Here is a 25,234-nt window from a genome sequence, read left to right on the forward strand (position 1 = left end):
CAGAGGGTTGTGATAAATGGCTATTCCTCAGATTGGGTTGATGTAAGAAGTGGGGTTCCCCAAGGATCAGTATTAGGACCACTGTGTTTTTAATTTTCATAAACGACATTGATGAAGGGATAGAGGGTGTGATGTCTAAATTTGCAGATGATGTTAAAATTGGTAGAGTAGTTAATGATCACTGTCAAGCTGAGCTTCTTCAGAGAGACCTAGATAGACTTCAGGAATGGTAAGAAAAATGGCAGCTATGCTTTAATCCAACAAAGTGTAAGGTATTACACCTGGGAAACAGTAATCCCAAAATAACTTATTCAGTTGGTGGAGTTCAACTAAACCCAGTACTGGAGGAAAGGAACTTGGGTGTTACGATACAGTCAGACATGAAATTCTCTGAGCATTGTAAACAGGTTGCAAGGAAGGCCCATGGTGTCCTATCGATGATCTATCGAACTTTTGCAAATAGAGATAGGGACGTGATAATCCTGTTATATAAGGCTTATGTTAGACCACACTTGGAATACTGTGTTCGGGTATGGAGACCACACCTAAAGAAAGACATCGAGCTTCTTGAAATGGTGCAAATACGGATAACTCGCCTGGTGAGATCGGCAAAAGGGCGTCCTTATGAAGAAAGACTTTGAATATGTGGGTTGCAGAGTTTGGAAACTAGACACCTTAGAGGAGATTTGATTGAGTTGTTTAAGGCTTTGATAGGCATCAGTAAAATGAATGAGGACGAAATTTTCAAGATTATAAATGATGCTAGAACTAGGGGACATAAATTCAAGTTACAGGGGGAAATGTTTAGATTGGACTGCAGGAAGTTTTATTTTAGCCAGCGAGTTATAAATTACTGGAATAAGTTGCCTTCATGGGTGGTAGAGGCCGACAGTTTGGGGAAATTCAAAGGTCATCTGGATAGTACTTTCGGGTAAGGGAAGCGCACAGGATGACAGGTTTAATTTTTCCTTTTTTTTTTTTTTTATTAATTATTATTATTTAGTTATTTATTTTATTATTATTTTTTTTTGTTTTTATCATTGTTTTGTTGGGATTTTTTTTTTTTTTTTTTTTGGCTGGTGCAGCATAAGCCATAGGCTTTCTTGCACCATGCAGCCATTACTAATACTAATATACTTTGATGGGTTGTTTGCAAGATAAAGATCAAGAGTGCTGAGTACATGGTCAGGATTTTCTAGTATTCTGGTTTGTAAATGAACAAGTTGAGTGAGGCATTAGTTGAGGCATATGATACAAGAAAGCAATCTTATAACAGAATTAGCAAAAAAAAAAAAAAAAAAAAAACCCTTCCTGTTTCACCCATCCGGTCACTCAAAATGTTTGTCTAGTTCAGCTATCAACTTCCACAACGACAGATGGAAGTCTGTTCCAGTAATTGACCACCCGCCGGCTAAAGGCAAACTTCCAGACATCTATTCTACAACTGTTTTTCATAAATTTGAATCTATACTCTCTCCCTCAGGTTCTTAATCTGAGCAAGCAGAAGTATCCCGATTAGTAATTGCAAATGGCTCAGCATATCGTCCAGCTAGGTCTCATCACACTGGAAAACTGAAGCCAACTAGAGTTGTGAACATTAAAATCATGAAGGAAAATAATCTTACTGTTTGGCAAGTTAGATCGGAGAAAACTGAGTTTCAAAGAAAGGAAGCCAAGGAGTTTTGCATTTGTAATGGTGTTTGGAAAAACAATAGATGCAATAGATGAATTTGATAGAATGGGGGAGACAACTTTTAAGCCAGAGGAGATAAAAAAAAAAAAAAAAAAAAAAAAGAGATGATTCCAAATTATAAGCTCTCTCTCTCTCTGACAGAGAATATCAGAGCAGACATTAGCACCCTTGAAGTGAAAGGAATCACAGAGCAAATGATTAGGGCTCTAATCATTTGCTCATAAGTTGAGTTATGTCAAACTTGTTGACGTAAGTTGAGGAAACTGAAGCAGGGACTGTCAGAAAATGTAAGAGGGCTTGACAGATTGTACGTGGAAATGGACATTATTGGGATTGGAACTGAGACCACATACATTTGTGAAATGAATGAGGAAGTTTTTCGGAGGTTTATATTTTTTCACAGATAAGATTGTTCTATTTGTTTGACTATCCATGATGCATTCAACAGATCCTTGTTGACATAACATGGCCTCTACAATGCCCCTCCCCCCATGTACATACAAATTTAACTTCCTCCAGTCACTAGCTGACAGAGTAGAGGGTGTATATGCTAGCTGATCCAGATGCTTCCTAGAGAGTTACCAATATTTTTATCTGATGGACTATCTGGCCTGCAAAAACTGTTTTAAAGCTGTACCCTATTGAAACATAATACTGGATCTTGCCATAACCTAAAAGGACATTCCTCAAACTGAATGTTGGAAGGGATGGGGTTGCTGCAGCTTTGTCTATAGACTAAACACCAGTTTCAACTTCAAGTCCCCGCTAAGCAAAGTGGTGGTATTTCACCAGATAATGAGAGTCTAACTACAGGCTGGCATCAATTAATGCAATTAATTCATTCTGCAAGAGCATTGCACAAAATGGAAACACGTTAATCTAATATAATAATCAATAGGAAAAATTATAATTGGTCAAACACCTTCAGAAATGTCCATAAAGAATTTTAAATAACTTTAACTGTATACCATGTAAAACATAATAAAAATAATTATAGAATTAAATGTTTATTGCATAAAATATACAATGAAGAAATTATTTGTTACAGAAATATTCAAACAGTAATTTGAACAGTGTTGCCTTTCTTTTTACCATCATGCAATATCTGATAGCTGACAACAAGCTTCCCTAGGCCCTGGTGAAATAACATGCTTCTTTCAATGTTAGGATCAACATCCATTACCTTTTGTTTGAGGTTCTCTGCGATACGAAACATTTCACCTAGTTCTTTTACCATTATTTCTCTTGTGGTAACACTTTCATCTGGCTCACACTCTTTTTCTTCAAATATTTCGTATGCATGCTGTTCCTGTATTTGAAGGAGATCATTGTAACGTAGCTGTTCTGAAATCAAATTCAGTAATTCTCGAAAGTTAGCCATGTCCATGCCTTTAAAACCAAGGTCATTTCCAATATTAGTTGTCTTAAATAACTTTTTGAACTGCATCCTTGAACCAGTAAAATCTTTTGTGCAATGGGGTAAAAGATGCTTCCAAACTGCTCTCATATTGCTGGCTGTCATTTCTTCCCATGCTACATGAATGTTTTCAATGGCCATACATATGTTATATATTTTTTTAAAATTCTGTACAGAAATTGCATTGTCTCCTGCTTCAAGTGCCTGTGCAAATGTTGTAAAGAGATAGTAGGCCTTGAAAGTTGCAATCATCTCTTGATCCATGGGTTGCAATAACAAAGTCATATTAGCTGGTAAAAAAACAACTTTCGCAATTGTTAATAGCTTTGCTTTGACTACTGTTGGGATATCAGAGACGTGGTGTCACACAGATATAAGGAATGCAGAACTGGAATTTGGGGAGTACAATGTGTGTAGGAAGGATAGACAGGATACGAAGGGGTTATGCTATTAGTTAAGAAACACATAAAATCCAATGAAGTGCAGCCAGTCGACATCGCTGGACAGTGCAGTGTCGAGTCAGTTCGGTGTGACATAAGCATTGGGAGATCAAAATTGAGAGTAGGAGTGCGTTATAGGCCTAATGACTCTGATGAGTATAATAAGAAACTGTACAGGGAAACAGAGGGGTTTTTTTTTTTTTTTTTTTTGTTTGTTAGTTGTTGGCACATCGGCTTCTGTGGCCATAATGCACCTCCCAAAGTTTTTGCATTTTATTCTGACCCAAGCCAGAGTCGGGAATCAAACCCGCGACCTTTGGGTTGGCAGGCAGGCACTTTACCCACCTGGCTAGCCTGGTCGGCTGGAAAACAGAGTGGGCCAGTAAATCAGAGAGTCTTATAATGGGGGATTTTAATTTCCTGGATACTGACTGGAATATGTGGGTTGGTCACTCGCACACTAGCAAGGCTTTTGTGGATTTATTGGATGATTGTTTTCTACATCAGCATGTTCGGGAGGCAACTAGAGGGAATAATACTCTTGATCTGATTATCAGCAGTGATTCTTCACGCATTAAGAATCTGAAGATAAAGGAACCACTAGGTGGCAGTGATCACTGTGTGTGAAGTGGGATTTACTCAAAGAGGTAACTACCATCAGGGGTAAAGGTAAGGGTTTTTGCTTTTGTAAAGGCGACTACAGTGGTCTGAGACAGTATTTAAATTCTATACGGTGGAACCAACTGATGATGTTACCAACAGCAAATTCAAAATGGGAGGCATTCAAAGAATTTATCTTGGAAGCTACTAGGCTTTACATATCAACTAAGAAATATTGTTCAAGGTTTAGGCCTAAATGGATGTCAGATGAACTAATGAGATGTGTGGCAGAGAAGAAAAATGCATTGGATACATATAAATTAATGGGTGATATTGAAGCCTATGATAGATATAAGTTGGTCTGTAACCAAGTCACAAAGGAGATAGTAGGATTATTATGAGAAATCTTTGGCAAAGGATGCAAAGAAAAACAGCAAAGAGTTCTTTGCTGTTTTGTAAATTTGCTATTGAGAGACAGAGGTTGTTGTAGATCTGAAATGAAACTAAAAGACATTCATTGGGCACATCCAAAGAATATATATGTTTTACCGTGAGTGGTTGCAGCAGTATGCACAATGCAGATGATTAATTTCTGTAAGCAGATATAGATGTGTGAAGTGAGTGTGACCTATTCGGGTTCTGGCTAAGATTACTTATTTTTTTCTATTTTTACGAAGGCTGGAAGTTCATAATTGTGGTTCAGGTTTTATTTGAAATAGTTTATTTGTTTGCATTTTCCACTGAAGTGCCCATTCCGTAGATGTTCTCCATATATTGTTCTATAATCAGGATATGGGAATAGATCATTTGTTGAGGCTACGTTGGAAGGATGCTTTGCAGCATCATCTGCACATTCATTTCCTGGATCCAAGAGAAGATAACAATTTGCTGGTGCTCATGAAAATGCATGAGCTCATGTCTTATGAGCTTTAATAAAGGATTGTTAGGTGAGGAAGTGCTTTTCAAAGCTAAAAGAACATGCTGTGAATCAGTATACAGTAGACTCTCAATTTTCCGGGACAGATGGTAAAAATAAAATCCCGGATAACTGATTTCCTGGTTAATCCAAAAATAATGAAACATTTTCAGTAACATAACTAATAAATATGGTGATAGATAAAAAATGAAAAAACTTTCCATGCACTACTCGCACGTCCAATACGATGCGTGCATAGGTATAAACACATACTTATCAGTAAGGTACCAAAGCTGCCGACGCGATTGCACAATAATTTTCACAATATTTTTTACAAGTTTTGTTTTAATTTAAAAAGTCTATTGATATCTTTAAAACACATTTTGTTCTTAACATAATATTTTATATTTTAATTTTATGAAAAATAAGATGGATAAGGGAAAATCAATTCACTTAGAAAAATACGAAAGTATAGAAGATTTTTTTTGTCTTTTGCAACTTTTTGACGATTGGCACTTTGAATATTCTTAAAACCATTTTTCCGTCAGAACACTTGTTTTGCTGCTCCAGGTAGTCAAGAAGGCTTCTGCATGGTTTAAATCAAAACTGTGGCTAAATTTTTGTGATAATATCAACTCTTCTTCCTCTTCTTCGGATTCACTATCATTATTCATTACTTAGTGTGGTGTAGTAGTTATATGATATAAAATTTCTTCATCATTTAGTATTTCATGGCCAGCTAAATCTTTGTCAGAATTAGCCAATCATGAACTGATTGCTCATCCCTGTTCCTCAATTTGTTGTAAACTTCATTTCTGGTACCAGACCTTCACAGTTTTCTTTAAATCCTTCATCGTTTTCTAGTAAAATTTTAAGTCAAGACCTCTTTAATGTTATGCTTTTTATAGATTTCCATGCTGCTGAAATGTCGTAAATTGCATCCAATACAGTCAGGTTTTTCAAAATGTCAATAGTTAAACATTTCCAATACAATCCTGTTTCATCAGCATTGTAAATTTGCTCTGGCACAAGTTCACTGGTTTCAATAAATTCTGAAACTCACTGGTGAATTCTTGGGTGGCCGGTGCATCACTATTTAGTTTTTCACCTTGAATGGCAATCTGATGAATGCTGTGCCACTTTTTAAACCATGCAAACCACCCAGATGATGCAGTAAAATCAGCCTGCAATTTTAATTCGTCAAAAAAAAATTTTTCCTTGGCACTTCTGCTCTTTGTTAATCTAAACCACAACACTATTGCCTAGTTGAGGTCCTCATATGTAGACTGTTTCGTTATTTTTCTTATAGTCATGTCTTTAACGCATTCAGATGTGCCCACAAAATCTAATAGCTTCCCTTTATTTTTTATGATGTCGCAGATAGTTTGGTCATCAACATTATAATGGTTCATTCAAGATTTAATGGATGCTCTGTTTTCAAAATTTTGTATAATTTCAAGTTTTTGTTCAATTGAAAGCACAACTCTTGTGTTTGCTCTTATAAAAATAATATATTTTTTAATAAATATAATATATTTATTATAAAAAAAATTGACATCCCTGATATAAATAATGAAACAAAATTTGTCTTTTCGCGGTGCGATGAAATGCAATAATTCACGCAATGCACTAAAACAAACTAAACACTTGTTCTATTTCTATTGGTTTATTTTATTTTATTATTTTATTTTTTTTAGTGGCAGGGGTTGTGGGAATAGGTACATTCATCTCCCAATCACAACTTTTAGCGCTGCTGCTTTTCGCTTATTTACAACTCGCAAAACATCTGTTTGTTTCTTATTCTATTTATTACTTGAATTTTATGATTTCTGGTTGATTTTTTTTTTTTTTTTTTTTAATTTGGAGTCTTGAAGTGTCCTGGTTAATCTGATTCCAGTAAATCAAGAGTCTGCTGTATATCATGCTTTTATTTGTTGACAGCAGGGAGATGTTTTTCAGAGCAAGCTTAATGGCATGGAGCTCAGCAGTATAACTGCTGTATTTGGTTGGAAGTGAAATTGAAACAGTTGTATTAGGGAAGACAGTAGCTGCACCCACTAGATTGTCAGACTTTGAACCATCAGAATAGATCTTGGTAAAGTGGGTGTACTTTTGTGTGAGAGCAAAATGTAGTTGTCGGATATTAATATTTGCTAAAAGTATTCATCAGAAGAAAGTGTGAAGGTAGTCGCCACAGGGGATCCAGATCTTTTGATTCTTTGAGGATATTATCAAGCTGAATGTTCCACTTTCTGTTAGATTCTGCAGTCTGATACTAGCAGGCCGAACTGTTCTGGTTTATTTGCATAGTAGGTCTTCCACTGAGGCTCATGCAGTAGTGACCAAACGTAACGAGTAGGCAGGCTTTTAATTTTAGCTGAGTAGTTCATCAGCAACATTTCTTCTGATGCTAAGTGGAGGTTCATAAGTCTCAACATAAAGACTTTGAAGTGGTGATGTTCTGTATGCACCTAGGGCTATCCTAAGAGAAGAGTGTTGGATAAGTGCAAAAAGGGCTAAGGTGTTCCTCCCTAGCTGAGTCATAAACAGGCAACTCTGTAATCTAGCCAAGATCTAATTAGGAACTTATATAAGTGGAGTGGCATAGAATGATCTGCACCCCAAGATGTACTGGAAATGACTCAAAAGTATTTTCATTTTCTTTGTGCAAGTGGTCCTTAGATATTTGATGTGCTCTTGAAAGTTTAACTTCTTATCAAAAATTAGCTCTAGGAGTTGCGAATACTGTTCACAATTGGTAGAGGGGTGACTGGCCAAGTGCAACTCAGGTTCAGGATGCATTCTGTGCTTTGTGCAGAAGTATACGGCTGTAGATTTGTGGCTTGACAGTTTGTATTCATTTTGTGCCATCCATAATTCAATGTTATTTGTGGATATTTGTAGATGACTCTCAACATAGTTCATATTCTGGAAATGAAAGGATACGGTAAGATCATCTTCATAAATATATGAGTCAATGGAGTATGGAATGCAGTTTGTGTTATTGTTTATTCATATTGAAAACAGAGTGGCACTAAGAACAGAACCAGTGGGACTCCTTGTACGTATGTTTGAAATAAAACTTGCTGGTACCTAACATGGAAAGATCTGTGTTGAAGGAAGTTTTGAATAAAATATGGTAAATGGCTTCTCATATGAATAGAATGGAGATCTCTTAGGATGCCATTCTATTCATATGAATAGAATGGAGATCTCTTAGGATGCCATATCCCCATGTGGTATCAAAAGCCTTCTCTATATCCTGAGGCATATCATGACAAGATGTTGATTTCTGATGAATGAGTTTCTTGTGCTTGATCAAGCTTTTGTCACAAGGTCTAGGGAAGATCTATACTTTCGAAAACCAAACTGATTGTTACTTATTATATTTCGGGATTCAAGGTACCAGATGAGTTGATGGTGAACCATTTTTTCCAAAGTCTTACTCAAGCAACTGGTTAGAGAAATTGGTCTATAATTGTGAGGAATCGAATGATCTTTTCCAGGTTTCAGTATAGCTATTACATAACAATGTTCCCAGGAAGTGGGGAATATATGTTCTGAGAATATCCCATTGTAATATTTAGCAACGACAATAGTGATTTCTGATTGAGATGCTGAAACATTATATAGTAAATTCCATCATGGCCAGGAGCCCTGTTTCTTGAGGTATATATAGATTCTTTCAGTTCAGATATTATGAATGGTTGGCTAAAGGGTAAAGGACATGTAGCTTTGAAGTTGTTTCCTTTTCTCAGGTTCGGCTTCAATTTTTTGAAAAGACTGTTAATATGCACTTGAGGCGGACAATTCACAGAACAGTTCCAAAGGCATTGGCAATCTCCCCAAGAGAGGAGGTCTCCTTTCCATTCCAGATAATAGGAGAAGGTGATATATGATATTTTCCCACTTAGCTTCTTTAGTTTTTCCCAGATTATTCGTGGATCAGTATCTTTGTTGACTGAGGAGGCAAATTTTATCCATAAGTCTTTTTTGGCCTTTCGCCAGATGTAACGAGCTTTGGCTCTCAGTCTCTTGAAGTTAATAAGGTTGGCAGTGGTGGGATATTTGCGGCAGGTTTTCCATGCTGAATTTTTTTCTCTTTTTCACTTTGTTACAATCACCATTCCTCCAGTTGATTGGCATGCAGAAGGTTTCTTATTTGAGACTGTGGGATGGCGGCTGTTGCTATGCTATCTTTTTAATATCTACGTTACAATACGATCAGTGACAGTGTCAATAGCAGAAGACTCAATGATGTCATCATCAAAAGATACATGATTAGTAAATTTTGCCCAGTCTGCTTTGAAAAATTTCAATTTAGTTTTTGTTTTTTTCTGAATGGGTGGTCTGAATGCTACAAATCAGCGAATAGTGACAGCTGTTTAGAGGATTGTCATATACTGCCCACTCTAGTTGGGAAGAGGATCAGACAGCAAATTGAGAGATCTATTGCAGTGGTTGACTAGTAGGAAAATGGATGTAAGTGGGCAAATCCAGTGTTCAATAGTGTCAAATTCTCCAGATTGTGCATGGATAGTTTGGCGGAAGATACAGCGAGGCCACTGTCAATGTGGTACTGATTACTATACGTGTAGCAATAGCTTCTAATAGTGTTTGCAATGGAATGCGCCTGGAGAGGACTCATGATTGCAAGAGTACAGCTACTCCCACCATGTTAGTTTCAGATCAATCTTTTTTGAAGATAGTATCATTTTGGTGTTAAATTCGTTTCTTGTGGGCACATGAAACGAATGTTATTGTTTGTTATTTGGATTTTTTAGGAGCATTAGCAACTAAGGCCATATTGCTCCGGGATATGTGGTGGTCATTCCCTGACCTTTCCGCATCCTCCGTATTTGGTGGTGACGGGCTCAAACCCCGGTCTAATCAAGAAGCATGTGCTACGCACTGCTGCTCCCTCCCACCTGGCTACGGAGGCGCCAATGAAACGAATGCAAAGGTGAATTAATTCTTAGATATCATAAATATTGCTGCGCTCTGCAATTCCATTGTATGATGTTCCATTATTTAGTTTTGTGAGCAGAAGATGAGTGTGTTTTCTGTAAGTGGTTTATTTATATCTGTAGAGTTTTGATTTTTCTTTTCTTGAAAAAGTAGGGCATCCTTTGCTCTCATTGCTTTGGTCAATGCTCACTGCTCTCATTGGTCATTGCTTTCTTCCATATCATCATCTGCACGTATTTCAAGCAGATATTCTTGGTTGGCTGTCTCATCTGTGTCCATGCTTGGTAAATGAGATTGCTTCACCTCAACAGGATCTGATTTTTACAAATTACCCACTGCTTGACAACGGGGAAGTCTCTGGGATGGAACTGTCAGTAAAGCATTGGTCTACTACATTTGGTGGAGATGGAAAACAGGACCAAGAGGACTGATCGAGCCCGGTTTGAGATCGATGTGTCTAGAGGGATGGACACTTCTGTTTGACATGCTACTGATTGGTGACTGTAAGTAGCAGAAGAATAGGTCATATTGCATACTTAATTTTACTTGTTTTCTTGCCTCTTGGTAGGAAACTTTATTTCCAATTTTATTTATATTTTTTTCCCCAACTTCCAGAGATCGCAGTCTTTGGAGTATGCCAGATGGTTGCTCTTGAAATTAGGACACTGCAGAGTTGATGTCTGACATTCTATTTGAGCATGAGTTTTTCATCTACAGTTTGCACATGTTGAGTCTCCACGGCATGCTGTCTGGGAATGGCCAAATTTCTGGCATTTAAAACATCTTGGGGGGTTTGGGATATACGGCTGAATATGACAGTTTAAATATCCTGCTTTGACTGAAGCTGCTAAGTTTGGAGAACTGAAAGTTAAAATTACACTGGGCAGGGACTAAACTGCCATCTTTTTATGGATCAAGATACTTTTTGCCTGAGTGACTTTTTGACCTTTAAGTTCCTGAACTATTTCATCTTCAGGAACATTCAATAAATTCCAAAGAATTCCTTTGAAGAATTGAAGGTGGTATGTGGTGTGATTTGAACTGGGATTTCACTCAAGGATGTCAGACGTAATAATTGGTGGTCTCTATTAATAAATCTCCAGAATGGACACGTTTCACCAATATTGGTGAACCTGCTGCATGTTCGAGGCATCTCTGAATGACGAAGGGGGAGAGTTTGCACACAGGTTGTGTTGACAGAGAATGTATTATCAGGAATGCTGGTGATTCCTGTCTGCCAGTGGCTTTCTTCATTCTTTTCAAGAGAGAGAGGTCATGGTCAGTATCGTGACTGCCACTTTGTTGAGAGTTCTTTGGCTCTAAACAAGGAAATTTATTTGTTTCCATCTCTGCTCCTTTTAGCCCCAAGGATTGGTTTATCCCCCAGGTTACTGGCCTGGCCACGTGGAGGCAGGAGGGATGCTACCAGTGACCAAGCAGTTGTTTAATTTAGTAGAGTTGATTAGTGATAAATATAAAGACTAAGAAAAGAAAGGTGGATTGCCTTTCTTACTTTTGACCTCTAAAGTGCAGAACCACTTCAAGCAAACAAAAGAACAGGTGCACTAGAAAAGAAAAAACTATATCACTTTGCAGAGCACTCTATATTCACAGGAAGAAAATCGCTTGTCACTCGGGAATACACTGGCTGATAAGTCATCTACCACCTAGCATTAGTATTAGTACAAATTAGTATTACAGTTTATTCCAGTTATTTGGGACATATCAGGACTAGTGCATTTTTGCCCGATTAAGTGGCTGCTCCAATTATCCGAAGTTTAGCTTAAATAGTTAAAAATACAATGGACCCCTTACTTTACAATTGGTTCACTGTACAATCAAATCATGTTACGATGGACTTACCATAGTAAAGTACCATTCACTATATGATGTGTAGTAAGCGCCGGTCATTGTGATCACGTTTGTGAACAGAATTTTAATTCTATTAAACAGTAGTTCTAATTAGTGAAAATAGGAGGAATATTATATACAAGCTATAAAAGTAAAGATATATTAAGTACAAATTTACCCTTTATTACCTTACCAATTAAAAAATACAAGAAAATCGGAAGAATATACGTGATAATCGGAATAATTAATACGTACTGTAATATGTACATGCTAACTAAACTAGTTGACATTTCTGTTCACTGACATTTGTGGGTGGGAGTTAAAATTTAAAACAGTAAAAAGATAAGCAATCAATAACAAAGAACACGGCACACACAAATTGCAAGTAACACAATACACGCAAGTGAGAACGGAGTAACAAATTACGAAGCTTTAAAAATAGGAATGAAGAGAAGATTCTGAAAATTAATTTTTTTATATAATTGAAGATTTCATGGAAGCGTAAACACATTTCACCATAATAACCCACAGAATTCCAGCTTCGGTATTATCGCAAATTCAATAAGATCGATTTACTATCCGTTTATGATAGATTGCACTAACAGAAAAGCACAATAAACAGGTGACTGCTAATTGTTTTTATTGTTTTATGGTTGTGTCCTCCAGAAATCCAACTAAACCATGTGATACGGTCGGAGACAATCATAGGGTAATCTCCAGTGCTGCGGTCTCCTGCCCCGATTAAACAGCATATTGTCCCAATTAAGCAAAGTAAACCCTGGCTACTTTCTCGATTGGGTTCTGTTTTTTAAGATTTGCCCCAAATAACTGGAATCTACTGTATATTACATTATAGTATTGTGTTATTAGTGTTATTTTATATTAGTAGTGGTATTAGGACTTCCTAATTCATTTCACAAATATACGTGGTCTCAATTCTAATCTCAATGATGTCCATTTCCACTTGCAGTCTTCCAAACCCCATGTACTTTTTCTGACAGAATCTCAGTTATCAGTTGATTCAACTACTGCTCATCTCAGATGTCCAAATTATTTGCTGTATGATTCCTTTCGACTCAAAGGTGGTACTTGTGCATATGTCTGTTCTGATATTCCCTGTCAGAGACTTGGCAATTTGGAATCTCCTCTCTTTGATCTTCTCTGGCTTAAAATCTCTCTACCTCATTGTGTAAAATTCATCTGTTGTCTCTACCGTTCTCCCAACTCCACTAAGCACTTGGAGCTCTTTGACTTCCTCTCTTTGCAACTTGACTTTCTCCCGTCCAACTTTCCTAACAGTGAGGTAATTTTCCTTGGTGATTTTAACGTTCACAACTCCAGCTGGCTTCCGTTTTCTAGTCACACCGACCCAGCAGGTCGAGATGATGCTGAGGCTTTTGCAATTACTAATGATCTAGCACAGATTGTTCATTTACCTACAAGAATACCGGACAATACTAATCATACAGCCAATACGCTTGATCTTTTTCTCACAAACAACCCTTCTAAGTACAAGGTTGAAGTGAGAGGTCCTTTAGGCACTTCAGATCACAACTTGGTGATTGTCTCTTCTCCAATGGAACCTTTATCTCATGGCTATTCCCAACCTCGTATTGTTTGGCATTACAAGAATGCAAAATGGGATGACCTGAGAGACTTCTTTTCATCTTTTCCTTGGTCTGATTACTGTTTCAAAACGTCTGATGTCAACGTTTGCTAAGATCGTGTCAGTGAAATTATTCTTGCAGGAATGGAATCCTTTATCCCACACTCCACTTTAAAATCTCGTCCTTTATCTAAACCTTGGTTTTCCAATAGATGTGCTAAGGCTGTCCAAGAGAAGAACGTTGCATATCGTAAATGGCTTGTTTCTAATTCTTCAATTTCATTTTCTGCCTATACCAAAGCTCGCAACAATTGTAAAGCAGTTATTAATCAGTCCAAACTAGAGTTTGAACAGGCTAAGAGTAGAAAACTTGCTTCTTGCCCTAATGGTAGCCGAGCATTCTGGTCTCTTGCCAAAGCTATTGGCCGCAACTTTTGCCCATCTCTGCTCCACCTCTGTCCAAACCAGATGGTTCTGTTGTCACTTCAGCCAAGGATAAAGCTGACCTGCTAGCATCCCATTTTTCTTCCAGTTCATGTATTAATGATCTTGGTAAAACACCTCCCACCATTCCTAACACGCTCCATTCAATGCCTCCTGTGGTCTTCCGTCAAAAGGATATCAGAAGGATTTTGATGAATCTTGATGCTAAGAAAGCTCCAGGTCCTGAAGGTATTTCTCCACTTGTTCTCAAAACCTGTGCTCCTGAACTTACTCCTATTCTTTACCGCCTTTTTTCACTTTCTTATTCCAAAGGCGTTTTTCCTTCTGCTTGGAAATTTGCTCATATCCAGCCCGTTCCTAAAAAGGGTGACAAATCCCTCTCATCCAATTATCGTCCCATTGCAATTACTTCTACTCTTTCTAAAGTAATGGAGAAATCAATTAACCGCCAACTCTTAAACTACCTAGAAACCTTCCGTCTGATCAACGATCGCCAGTATGGATTCCATCAGTGTCGATCCACTGGTGATATTCTGGCTTATGTTACCCATTTATGGACTAATTCAATGGAAAGGTTCAGTGAAACACACGTAGTTGCTCTTGACATCTCAAAGGCTTTTGATCGTGTTTGGCATAAAGGTCTTCTAAACAAGCTTCCATCTTATGGTTTGCCAACTGTTTTTAGTAATTGGTTATCCAGTTTTCTCTCTGATCGCTCACTGAGGGTGATGGTAGATGGCTCTCTGTCTTCTAACTTCTCCACTAATGCCGGTGTCCCCCAAGGTTCAGTTCTTTCCCCCACTCTTTTCCTCTAGTATATCAATGACCTTCTTCCATTGACTGGAAATCCTATCCATAGTTTTGCCGATGATAGCACATTGCATTCAACTTTCCATTTTGAGAAAACTTGTCCAGCTCAATCAGCTTCAAGTTCTCGAAAATCTGCTGCCAATTCCTTAAATGCCGATCTTCAGGTAATTCTCCAGTGGGGCAAAGACAACTTAGTTGATTTCAACCCTTCTAAAACTCAATCTTGTCTTATATCTCGCAAAAAGGATTCTTCTGCTCCTATGCTTATCTTTAATGACACTCCGATTTCTAGGCAAAATGATATATCTCTTTTGGGGATTACCCTGACTTCTAATCTCTCTTGGCACAAGCACATTACAAATATTGCTTCCTCTGCATCTAAAAAACTTGGTTTTCTCTTTCGCTCTCGGCGTTACTTTTCTCCCAAACAGCTGCTCACTCTGTATAAATCGCAAATCCGCCCTGCCATGGAATATTGTTCCCACATCTGGGGTGGTGCCCCCAAAACCTCTCTCAGGCTTCTTGATTCCATTCAGAAGAGGGCTGTTAGGTTAATTAATGATTCATCTGTAACAGAGTCTCTCCACTCGCTTTCTCATAGACGCACTGTTTCTGCTGCATGCCTCTTCTACAGATACTTCCATGGGCACTGTTCTTCTGAATTGGCTTCTATAATTCCCGCTCTCTCTTTCAAAACAGTCCGAACACGTGTCGCCACCAGCCAACATCCATTTACTGTCCAACTTCAAACCCACAGAACCAACTTTTCATCTTCCTCATTTATTCATTCAACTGCCGTTTTCTGGAACAACCTTCCTTCATACGTATTTCCTGAAAATTACAATCTACAGAAGTTCAAGTCCAATATCAACAAATATCTTCTTTCGTCTTCTCAACTTCCAACCCAAGCACGGTACTAAGTACTATAGGTTATAATACCTCTCGTGTTTGGGGTTCTCATAAAAAAAAAAAAAAAAAAAAAATTAGTTAGTATTAATACTAGTAGTAATGTGCACGAGTTGAAGGAAAAGGGAGAGAATGCTGAAAAGAGTTCAGTGATTTGTATAAACACAACTAAGTTGTGAGATTACTAAAAAATATCTTTCTCTGTCTTCCAAAGGCAAATATTGGGAGACATTAACCCTTTCAGAAGTGCACTTATAGATTTACACTTGGTGTGGGTTCTGGAGAATGTGCATAGATCTATATTTTGAATCCGTTCAATATTACCAATTTTAATACTTAATGCATTATTTAAACTTGATTTTATTTAGTTATTTTTAATGTGCAGCCAAAACAGCTTGTACCCGGCAAGGCATGGATGCTACAAGATTTCTAAATGTGTCTTGTGGTATCTGGTACCAACACATAACCAGCAGATCCTTTAATTCCTGTAAGGTCCGTGGTTGAGATGCCGCAGATCAGAATTGCTGTTCCAACACAAACCACAGATGACTGATGGGACTGATGTCTCAGGAATTTGTAGGCCATGGCAATATCTGGACGTCTTCCTCATGTTCCGCGAACCAGTCTCAAACAACCTGGGCAGTGTGGCATGGCGCATTATCCTGCTGAAAGATTGCGCTGCCAGAGGGGAAGACCGTTGCCACGAAAGGGCGTACCTGGTCAGCAATGATGTTTAAGTAGATGGGGTGTGTGTGTGTGTGTGTGTGTGTGTGTGTGTGTGTGTGTGTGTGTGTGTGTGTGTGTGTGTGTGTGGTATTGCTGGTGGCTCCTAGGCATTTTCCAATCTCCACCTTGTTCATCTGTGTTAGTGCAGAATCTCTGCAGAGCGTGCCCGAAAAAATGTCGGCACTCGTGTGTCAGCCCAATGTGCTGCAGTGCTGAAATGCACAAAATCCCGCACCCACTGGAGACAGTGCAATACTGGTGGGCACCAACAATCAAGCTCTCAGGTTGCCCAAACATGGGAGCCAGCAAAAAAAAAAAAAAAAAAATCCTCTGTGTAATTTAACCTATAATTGTTTTACTCAGAAATATTCTGATTTTTACCTTGCTTAAATTTTAAGATATTTCAAGGAAATTTAAATGTTAAAACTTTAACTGTTAAAAAAAGTGTTAAAATTTAAATGTTAAATACAAAAGCATTTAAAAGGTTAGCCAGTGACAAGTAATCATAATGAGACTGCTGCCCACAGGAAGCATGTTGATATTCATCTCTTCTGCTCCAAGATATACAGCAATGAAATACATCTTTACAGTCTTCCACGAGAAGAGAAGTACTAGAAGTAGATGAAAATCTCATTGCGGCTGCAGCTGTTGGAAACAACAGCCACAGCCACAATGAGATTGTTTCTCAATAAAGCACTGATTGCTATGCAAGTCGAATTCAGGAAAATTTGATCAGAATTTAATGGTGATGACGTTTTTTATGAACAGTCATAATGAGACTGTCGAAGCCCATTAATATTAGCTGGACCAAAGAGACATCGGTCAACTTGAAATATCCACCTTGCAAGAGACCAGTGCCATGGAAGAGCACAAATGATCCTTGTCATCCTCCCAGGTAGGTGGTAGATGCCAGAGGTCAGAATGCCTGGCACATGGATGACTGGACCCAGGGTATCCCAGCAGAACATCACCCAAAGTATGACACCGCCACCACTGGCTTGTTTTTGTCCCACGGTACATCCAGGCACCATCACTTCCCGAGGTAAACGACGCACACGTACCCAGCCATCCACATGGTGCAACAGGAAATGTGAATCATCGGACCAGACGACCAGCTTCCATTCACTCAAGGTACAGTTTCAATGCTTGCGTGCCCATTGTAGGCGCTGTCGCCAGTGAACCATGGTTAGCGTGGGAGAGGCCTGCAGCTATGCAGCCAGCCCCATTTTCAGTAGGGTTTGATGTCTGTGTGTTGTGACACATTACTCCAGTCAACAGTATTCCAATTACTGGCGAGTTGCCCCACAGTCACCCTTCTGTTGCCACATACCATCCAGGAGCGCCTTCGCTCACCTCGAGCATCGATGAGCCATGGTCATCCAATACCTACCTGGCGGTTTGTGGGTTCCCCTCCTCGGACCACTTTTGGTAGGTACTAACCATGGCTGACCGTGAGCACCCCAACAGCTGTGCCGTTTCAGATATGCTCTGACTTTACCAGTGCTTATGAGACACCAAACTGACTCAACATTGCCTTCGCCACCCATATCAACTGGATGCATGCCTCAAATTTTGGGTGCTTCTTAACAAAGAGTATAACTCCTCTCCCTTCCAGGAACCTGTCTGTCCTTTCTGTATACATTATACTCCCCATATTCAAATTCTGCATCCTAATATCTGATATCCTGATAATGTCTGCATTTGATAACTTGATAATGTTGCACTGGTCATCCATGTCAACTGGATGCAGTGCCTTAGATTTTGTGTGCTTCTTAACTAACTCTTCTCCTATCCTGACTGTCCTTTCTGTATGACGGAAAAGGGGAAACATGCTGCAGGGTTCCTCTTTATTCCTTTAACTTCCTATTTCTGGGTGGGCAGCCTTCCTCTCTTCTGCCCTACAAATGTTCCAATCCCCTTCTCTCTCACCCCTTTCCACATCTTCCTCTTCCAAAGCTGTTTTTTTTGGGGGGGGGGCTCTTCCTGGCAAAGTTGGGCAGTGCAAGGTAACATGGGCTCCCACCAGGGGAACCCACAGCTAAATGCCAGAGGCACAACAGACCAACATAACCCAACGATATACTACACAAACTAACGCTAACTCTGGAATTTAGAGTTGTAGTGTCACAATATATACTATGTGGTTTGTAGGATAATCCCCCAGTGCCGCTTAACAATGTACACAATATCCTCTCTGTATACACTGTACTCCTCATATTCAAATTCTGCATCCCCTATATCTGAGTGACATGAAGTCTCTGATATCTCAACAATATCTGCATTTGATGTCTTGATCAGCACTTCAAACAAATTCATCAAATTTATTTAATATTATACTAGTATTGGTGTACATGCACCTGTTCTTACTGTTAGCTACACTAACACAGGCCATGTATTTATTTGTTTCATGATGACTCCCAGCAGTCCTTAAAATCCCCAGCACCTTGCTTTCAAGGCTGCCTCTTTCCAATGGAAGCAGTGCAAGAATCACTTTCTCATCTGCCTGCAGCTATTGTTAATCTATTAGTCTGTGTATCTTCCCAAGCTAGCAGTTTTCCAACCCATTTAATGCTTCATCAATAGCATCAGTAGATATTCTTGTAGCCTTTCCTGTAACTGATCTTCATGTTGGGTGCATCTATTTTAAGAGTTGTGTGTGGGGGAATGAATAGGTGAAATGGGAGATGTTTTTTTTTTTTTTTTGCTAATTCTATATAAGCTTGCTTTCTTGCATCATTTGCCACTTTTAATGCTAATCTACAGCAACATGAATGTCTCTGCATATATAAAATCACTTACCTAATGCAGTGAACAACTTATTGGCAGGGAAGACACAGGAAGCTAGAAATGCAGCAAAAAGTACTAAAAACAAATGAGCTGTAACATCTGGCTGTTGCCATAGGAATAAACTAGGCATAGAAAAAGAAACACACACACATATATATATATATATATATATATATATATATATATATATATATGTTAAAAATAATTACAGCTATGAAAACAAGATTAATATTTCATCTGACAGAAAATATGCAACTTAAAATTAATGACATTTTTTTTTTTTTCCCACTGTTCAGAGTTAAAAGCTCAAAGTCATTATTTCCTGATACCATATAGCAATGCACAGAAATGTGCAGTGAACAAAATCAAAGCAAAAATTACACAAGCAGATGCATGGCACATTTTATACACTACACCACACAGATTTTTTACAGACACATTTTTCCGTTTAAAATATAATCAGAATAGATTTTGAAACTGAAGTGATTATCTGTTCTTCTTCTTCTTTAATGCTGCCGAATGGCGTTTGCGACTTCGTTTTGATATTGTTCTCTGTCTAGCGCTGCGTGTAGAATTTGTGCTGTTGTCATGTGAAGCCAGGTGTTGATGTTATCTAGCCATGCCATTTTCGGTCTGCCTGGGCGTTTCTTGCCTTCGATCTTTCCCTCCAGGATGAGTGGTAGTAGGTGATATTTTTGATGGTTCCTAGCGATGTGACCTAGGTATTTGCATTTCCTGCTGATGATGGTTTTGAGCAGGTCCCGTTCCGTGTGCATGTCCTGCAGGACCTGTGCATTGGTTATCTTGGCTGTCCACGGAATTTTCAGTATTCTTCGGTAGAGCCACATTTCGAAGGCCTGGAGCTTTTTTGTAGTGGCTGATGTTAGAGTCCAGGTTTCTACACCGTAGAGCAGTATTGGCCAGATGTAGCATTTCAATGTGCGTAATTTGAGCATGATGTTCAAGCTTCTGTCGGTGAGGAGAGTTCTCCATTTGGTGAATGCCTGCCTGGCTTGTTCAATTCTGCTGTTAATATGTCAATTCACATTGACATATTAACAGATATTTATATTTAAATTTAAGGGGGTGTGACAAATAGCATGCACAGTGGGCTCACTGAACATTGTGTTATTGAAAAAATATAAAATTAAATCAATATGTTGAAAACATATATTATTATAATTTATCTGAACACTAACAGGATATATATATACATATACCCATGCCCCATTATTAAACTGAAGTAATACCCCTGCATTACTTCATTTAATACTAGTGCATTTGAAATTTGTGGGAATTGTAAGTCAAACATTTTTTTTAATTGGTATTTTAAAGAAACAATTTTAAGAGTTTTATAGAGGATTATATATTTTCTATTCTCAGGAGAAAATAAGTATTACACTGTGCAAATCAAATATTGATAATAATAAATATCACTACTATTTTATCATTAGTGAGTTTATTACCTTATTATTGATAATTGTAATCATACTCTCTTTCTCATACACACAAACGTGTTTATGTAAAAGACCTGTTTATGAGTGAAACCATTATATAATGTTAAGCATAATAATAATAATAATAATAATAATATATTTTTTGGCTGAATCCTCTCTGTAGTATATATAGTACCTGCATCTAGTGAGAGACTACCTTCATGAAAACGATGGATACCATTCCTTTCATGAAATGGTGTATGGGGTATTGTACTCCTTCAATAACACTATCATGTACCAAAGCAGGTAGGCAAATGTGGAAGTGTGCCACACGTGCATTTGAGTCTGAAAATGGTGAAACAAAAGATTTGAGTAAACATGCATGGTACTTGATACCGGACATGTCAGTATCTTGGAAACTGCAACCCTGCTATTTTTTTGTGTAAGAATTGTCTTGGGTGTATCAAGATTGGCCCAATAACAATACAGCATCAAGCTAATGGCAACCCTGTGATTGGACACAGCTCATTGATGCAAGAAACCAATGGAGAGTAACAAGACTTAACAGTGGCAATCAAAGGAGGAATTTTAGAATGCACAACTCATCATAATTAGTCATGGATGGGGTATCACAGTTTATGACTGAACTGGTTTCCACTTGGGTTAGCAATAAACAAGAAGATATGGTTACAGCATAATGTTACCAAGAATGCCAACATGGACAATGGACAGTGGAGAATTGCATAAATATTACCTGGTTTATTGAATTCTGGTTCCTGATGTTTCACATGAATCCTGGTTCCTAATGATGCGAGTACCAGAATATGGTGAAAACAGCATTAGATAGTGAACCCATCCTACTAGGTATCAAAAATGCAGGCTGGTAGTGGTGGTATAATTATGTGGGGAGTTGTACACATTTGATTTAAAGAACTTCATTCTTTTGACACAACATTTGGATGACATGTCATCTGGAAATTGATTCTCATCAAGGCATATCCCTTCATAACTGCAGTGTAGCAATCTGCAAATGCGTTCTTCCAAAAGGCTAATACTGTTACACAAGGCCAGAATTGGATAGAAGCAGTTTTAGGAATATAAGTGAATTCGACTTACTGTGGGGACGTTGCCATTCACTAGATATCAATTCAATGGAGCAACTGTGGGATAAGGTAGAACAAATTCTTTGGGGTAGACATCTGCAGCCACCGAATTTGCAAAAACTGTAGGAAGCAATGAGTCGACATGGACAAGAATTCCTGTATTTGTATTGATGTTTTGGCGTGAATATCACAGAAGTTAACCAGTAGTCCAGAGGAATAGTAGGGTTTTAATTGTGATAAATAAGTAGCTCAAAGGTTCCAATCCCTTATTGGGTATATATCTTTTTTTTGTGTTTAGCTAAGAATATAACTAATTTAACATTGTGATCATTATGTATAGCATAACATATATCTCAAACTTGATACCATAAGGCAGTGGTTCCCAAACTACTGAGCTCTACGGACCCTTTCAAAAATCAAAAAAAAAAAGTTCATGGACCCCTTCAAATATTAATAAAAATTAACAAATATTAATAAAAATATTAATAAAAATTAATAAAAACATGCATATAACATACGCGTATGTTATATGCATGTATATTTATATATATATGGTCGACCACCATTTCGCAAACCCCTTGGAACCGGTCCGCAGACTCCAGTTTGGGAAACACTGCTGTAAGGTATAACATGAAACTAGATAGCTCAATACGCATTGCTGCATTTAGGAATCTATTAGCTTAGCATAGTATCGTCAATTAATCAATTAAATTGTATTTAAATGGAAATCATGCCCCAGCCTAGAGCGGCAAAGCAGTGGAAGTGCTGTGACTTGGGAGAAACCGAATTTGGCAATTCTCCAACACATTACAACCTAAAAAAAATGTGCAACTTGTGAAATATTTCCGGATCTTTCTAAAACAGAACATGATCTAACCAAGGAGGACGTCTTTGTGTGTGTGTGTGTGTGTGTGTGTGTGTGTGCGCGCGCGCGCGCTAAGTGCAGAGAGTGTAAAGAAATTAGGCACCAATTTAGCATTTTGATGGGTGTCTATGAGAGTTTGAAGAGTAGGGTAGATGTCCTTGAAGGAATTAAAATGTGGGGCCCATCAAGCTCTCAGCTGCTCAACTCAACACCAGAGCTCAGTCTTGTGCATCAGGCAACACAGCAGTAATCTGCAAGGCAGAATGCACTGATCCCAGAGGAGCTTAGTTATTATCAGTGACTATAGTCAGAGAAACAGGAAATGTATTGTGCAAAAAGGATAAGTGGAACAGGACCAGGGTGTCTGCTAGGAGCAAAAGTTGATGACATTGTAGAGAAGATACCTTTAAGGGCAAAAAGGTGATATTGTTGTAGATGTTGCCACTAATAACATTAACAGTAGGAGATCTGTGGACTTACTTAACAAGTACAGGTCAATGCTAAAAAAAAAAAAAGTCACGAGTTAGGGTTAAATTTGAAAGTGTGTGCAATTCTGCCCAGACATAATAGAAGGGAGTATACGATGAGAACCCTGTCAATAAATTCAGTCCTGGAGAGATTGTGCAAGGCTGGTAAGGTAGAATTTTTCTCAGTGCAGTCTGTGCTTGTTAATAGGAGAGACTGTTTCTACAGGGGTGGGATACACCTAAATATATTACAGTCTATTCTAGTCTAACACGGTCTATTTTTTGGCGATATGTCAACTCAAAGAAACCACAGGTGACCTGTTTCAATTGGACCACCAGTCAATCATATTTACAGCTCTCTTAGCCAAAAAAACTTCCAATATCCCAAAAACCAAATCTGTGTGAAAGGTCACCACCACACAATTTCTGAATCCAGTGTGCTGTATCGAAGTTGCATGCACCGTCCCATGGAATATTTTAGATGGAATCAAACTGAGCCTCGTAACTGATCTAATTACCAGAAGGATCAATACAATCACTCTTCACACTGCTACCAAGACCATCACCCCGTGCTGCAAAGTGTGGTGGACTCTCCAGCTCAACCAAAGTTTCCACTACAAAAGGTCACTACATTCCAAATGGAAAGCCTTTGGAGAAGTCCAAGATTGCATCGCATTCTCCAGAGCTAGAGCCGAATTCAACAGATACAAATCAGCAGCAATTAAAGAGCACCTGGAAAGAACCCTAAAAAAGGGCGAACTGTTCTACAAAACAAAGGCTAGTCCTCCTAGTAACATCGAACCTGTTGAGTGGCTGCTCGACTACAATGCCAGATTTTCTACACAGCCTCCAGCTCTAACTAACCTGCCAGTCTTCAGTCACTGTCATCCTACTGATGGTCTTGCTGCAATTCGAATTTCCAAGCAACAATTAATACAGGCCATTAATGTGCTCCCTCACACAGCAACCACGGGTAATTATGGCATCCCCAGTCCATCATCAACTACTTAAGTGTCTTCATCATTGATCTGCTCCTCAACCTACATAACAGATGCCTTGACGATCATTACTTTCCACCACAGTAGAACAGGTATCCCATCTGGCCTCTTCTTAAGCACCAACAATCAACTCTCCCAAGTCAATACAGACCCATCACTTGCACCTCAATATTGGTAAAAATTCTGGAGAAAGTGCTATTACTATCCATCACCCACCACATTTTCTGTGACAGTCCTCTAACGTCTGTTAGAAAACTATTTCAATTTCCGTGGCGATGTTCTCTGGTTCCTAGAATCTCTCCTATCCAACAGGACCCTTGTGCTAAAGATTGGAACAAAGACCTTCATGCATTATATAACTGCTGATGTGCCTCAAGGGGGAGGGGGTGTGTCCTGTCCAGTGTTTGCTTTATAGCAATTATGGTGCCATTTGTCATTCCAGGACAATGCTGACAATGTCAAGCTTCTTTGTACGATATCGTCATCTGGTTCAGCAGCTGAAACCATTCAGCAAATCAACAGGAAATTACAGGACATAGCTGACTACCTCAACACATTCAACCTCCAAATTAATCCTCTGAAATCAACACAAATCATTTTCTCATTAAAGGGCAGTCCAACAATGCTGGAACCTGTGCTCAATGGCTCCTCAGTTCCAAGTGTTCAAATTTACAAAGACCTGGGGGCCATTATTGACTCCAAGCTATCCTTCACTGATCATGTTAACCTTATACATTCAAGGCTGACTTCACTACGCTGTGGCACCAAGCAACAGCTGCTCCACACTAATGACCCACACTTGGGAAAAATGTATACCATATCAAATCTACACCTAACGGTATTATATGCTTCAGAGAAATAGGCCTTGGCTGCTGAATCCAACCTTAAAAGGATATTTGCTGCCAAATTCTGGCCGTTTAAATGGACCAACACCAAACTCAACCTTCCCCAGCTCTCAGAGTAACACAGCAAATGCCCTTCAACCGCATAGGCGCTGATCTTACATTGGAGAAAGAATGCTACTATTCGCAATCAAGGTGGCGATGGGTAAAATTACAGAGCCAAATTTCTGGGATCATTGCTCTTGGCACATTCCTACCCCTTATCTCTGGTCTTCAGCACAGCTGCTAGCAGATCATAACTGGCTAGTACTTACTGACACATTTCTGCCAAAGCAAATGCTGCCCTCACTGCAAGTAAT

The 25,234-nt window shown here is 38.6% G+C and overlaps 1 protein-coding gene across 2 annotated transcripts in view; it reads right to left on the bottom strand.

Annotated features, from left to right (window-relative positions):
* Window positions 1-25,234, bottom strand: part of LOC150086857 (GRAM domain-containing protein 4-like) — a 216,734-nt gene that overhangs the window by 91,456 nt on the left and 100,044 nt on the right. For both annotated transcript variants that reach the window (XM_090371631.1, XM_090371632.1), the window contains one exon: window positions 19,177-19,286. In XM_090371631.1, the coding sequence (XP_090227757.1) occupies window positions 19,177-19,286 (110 nt within the window). The remainder of the gene's footprint in view (window positions 1-19,176; window positions 19,287-25,234) is intronic.

This window comes from Mastigoproctus giganteus, chromosome 4, assembly GCF_048544385.1.
Source record: "Mastigoproctus giganteus isolate SK-2022 chromosome 4, ASM4854438v1, whole genome shotgun sequence".
NCBI lineage: Eukaryota > Metazoa > Arthropoda > Arachnida > Uropygi > Thelyphonidae > Mastigoproctus > Mastigoproctus giganteus.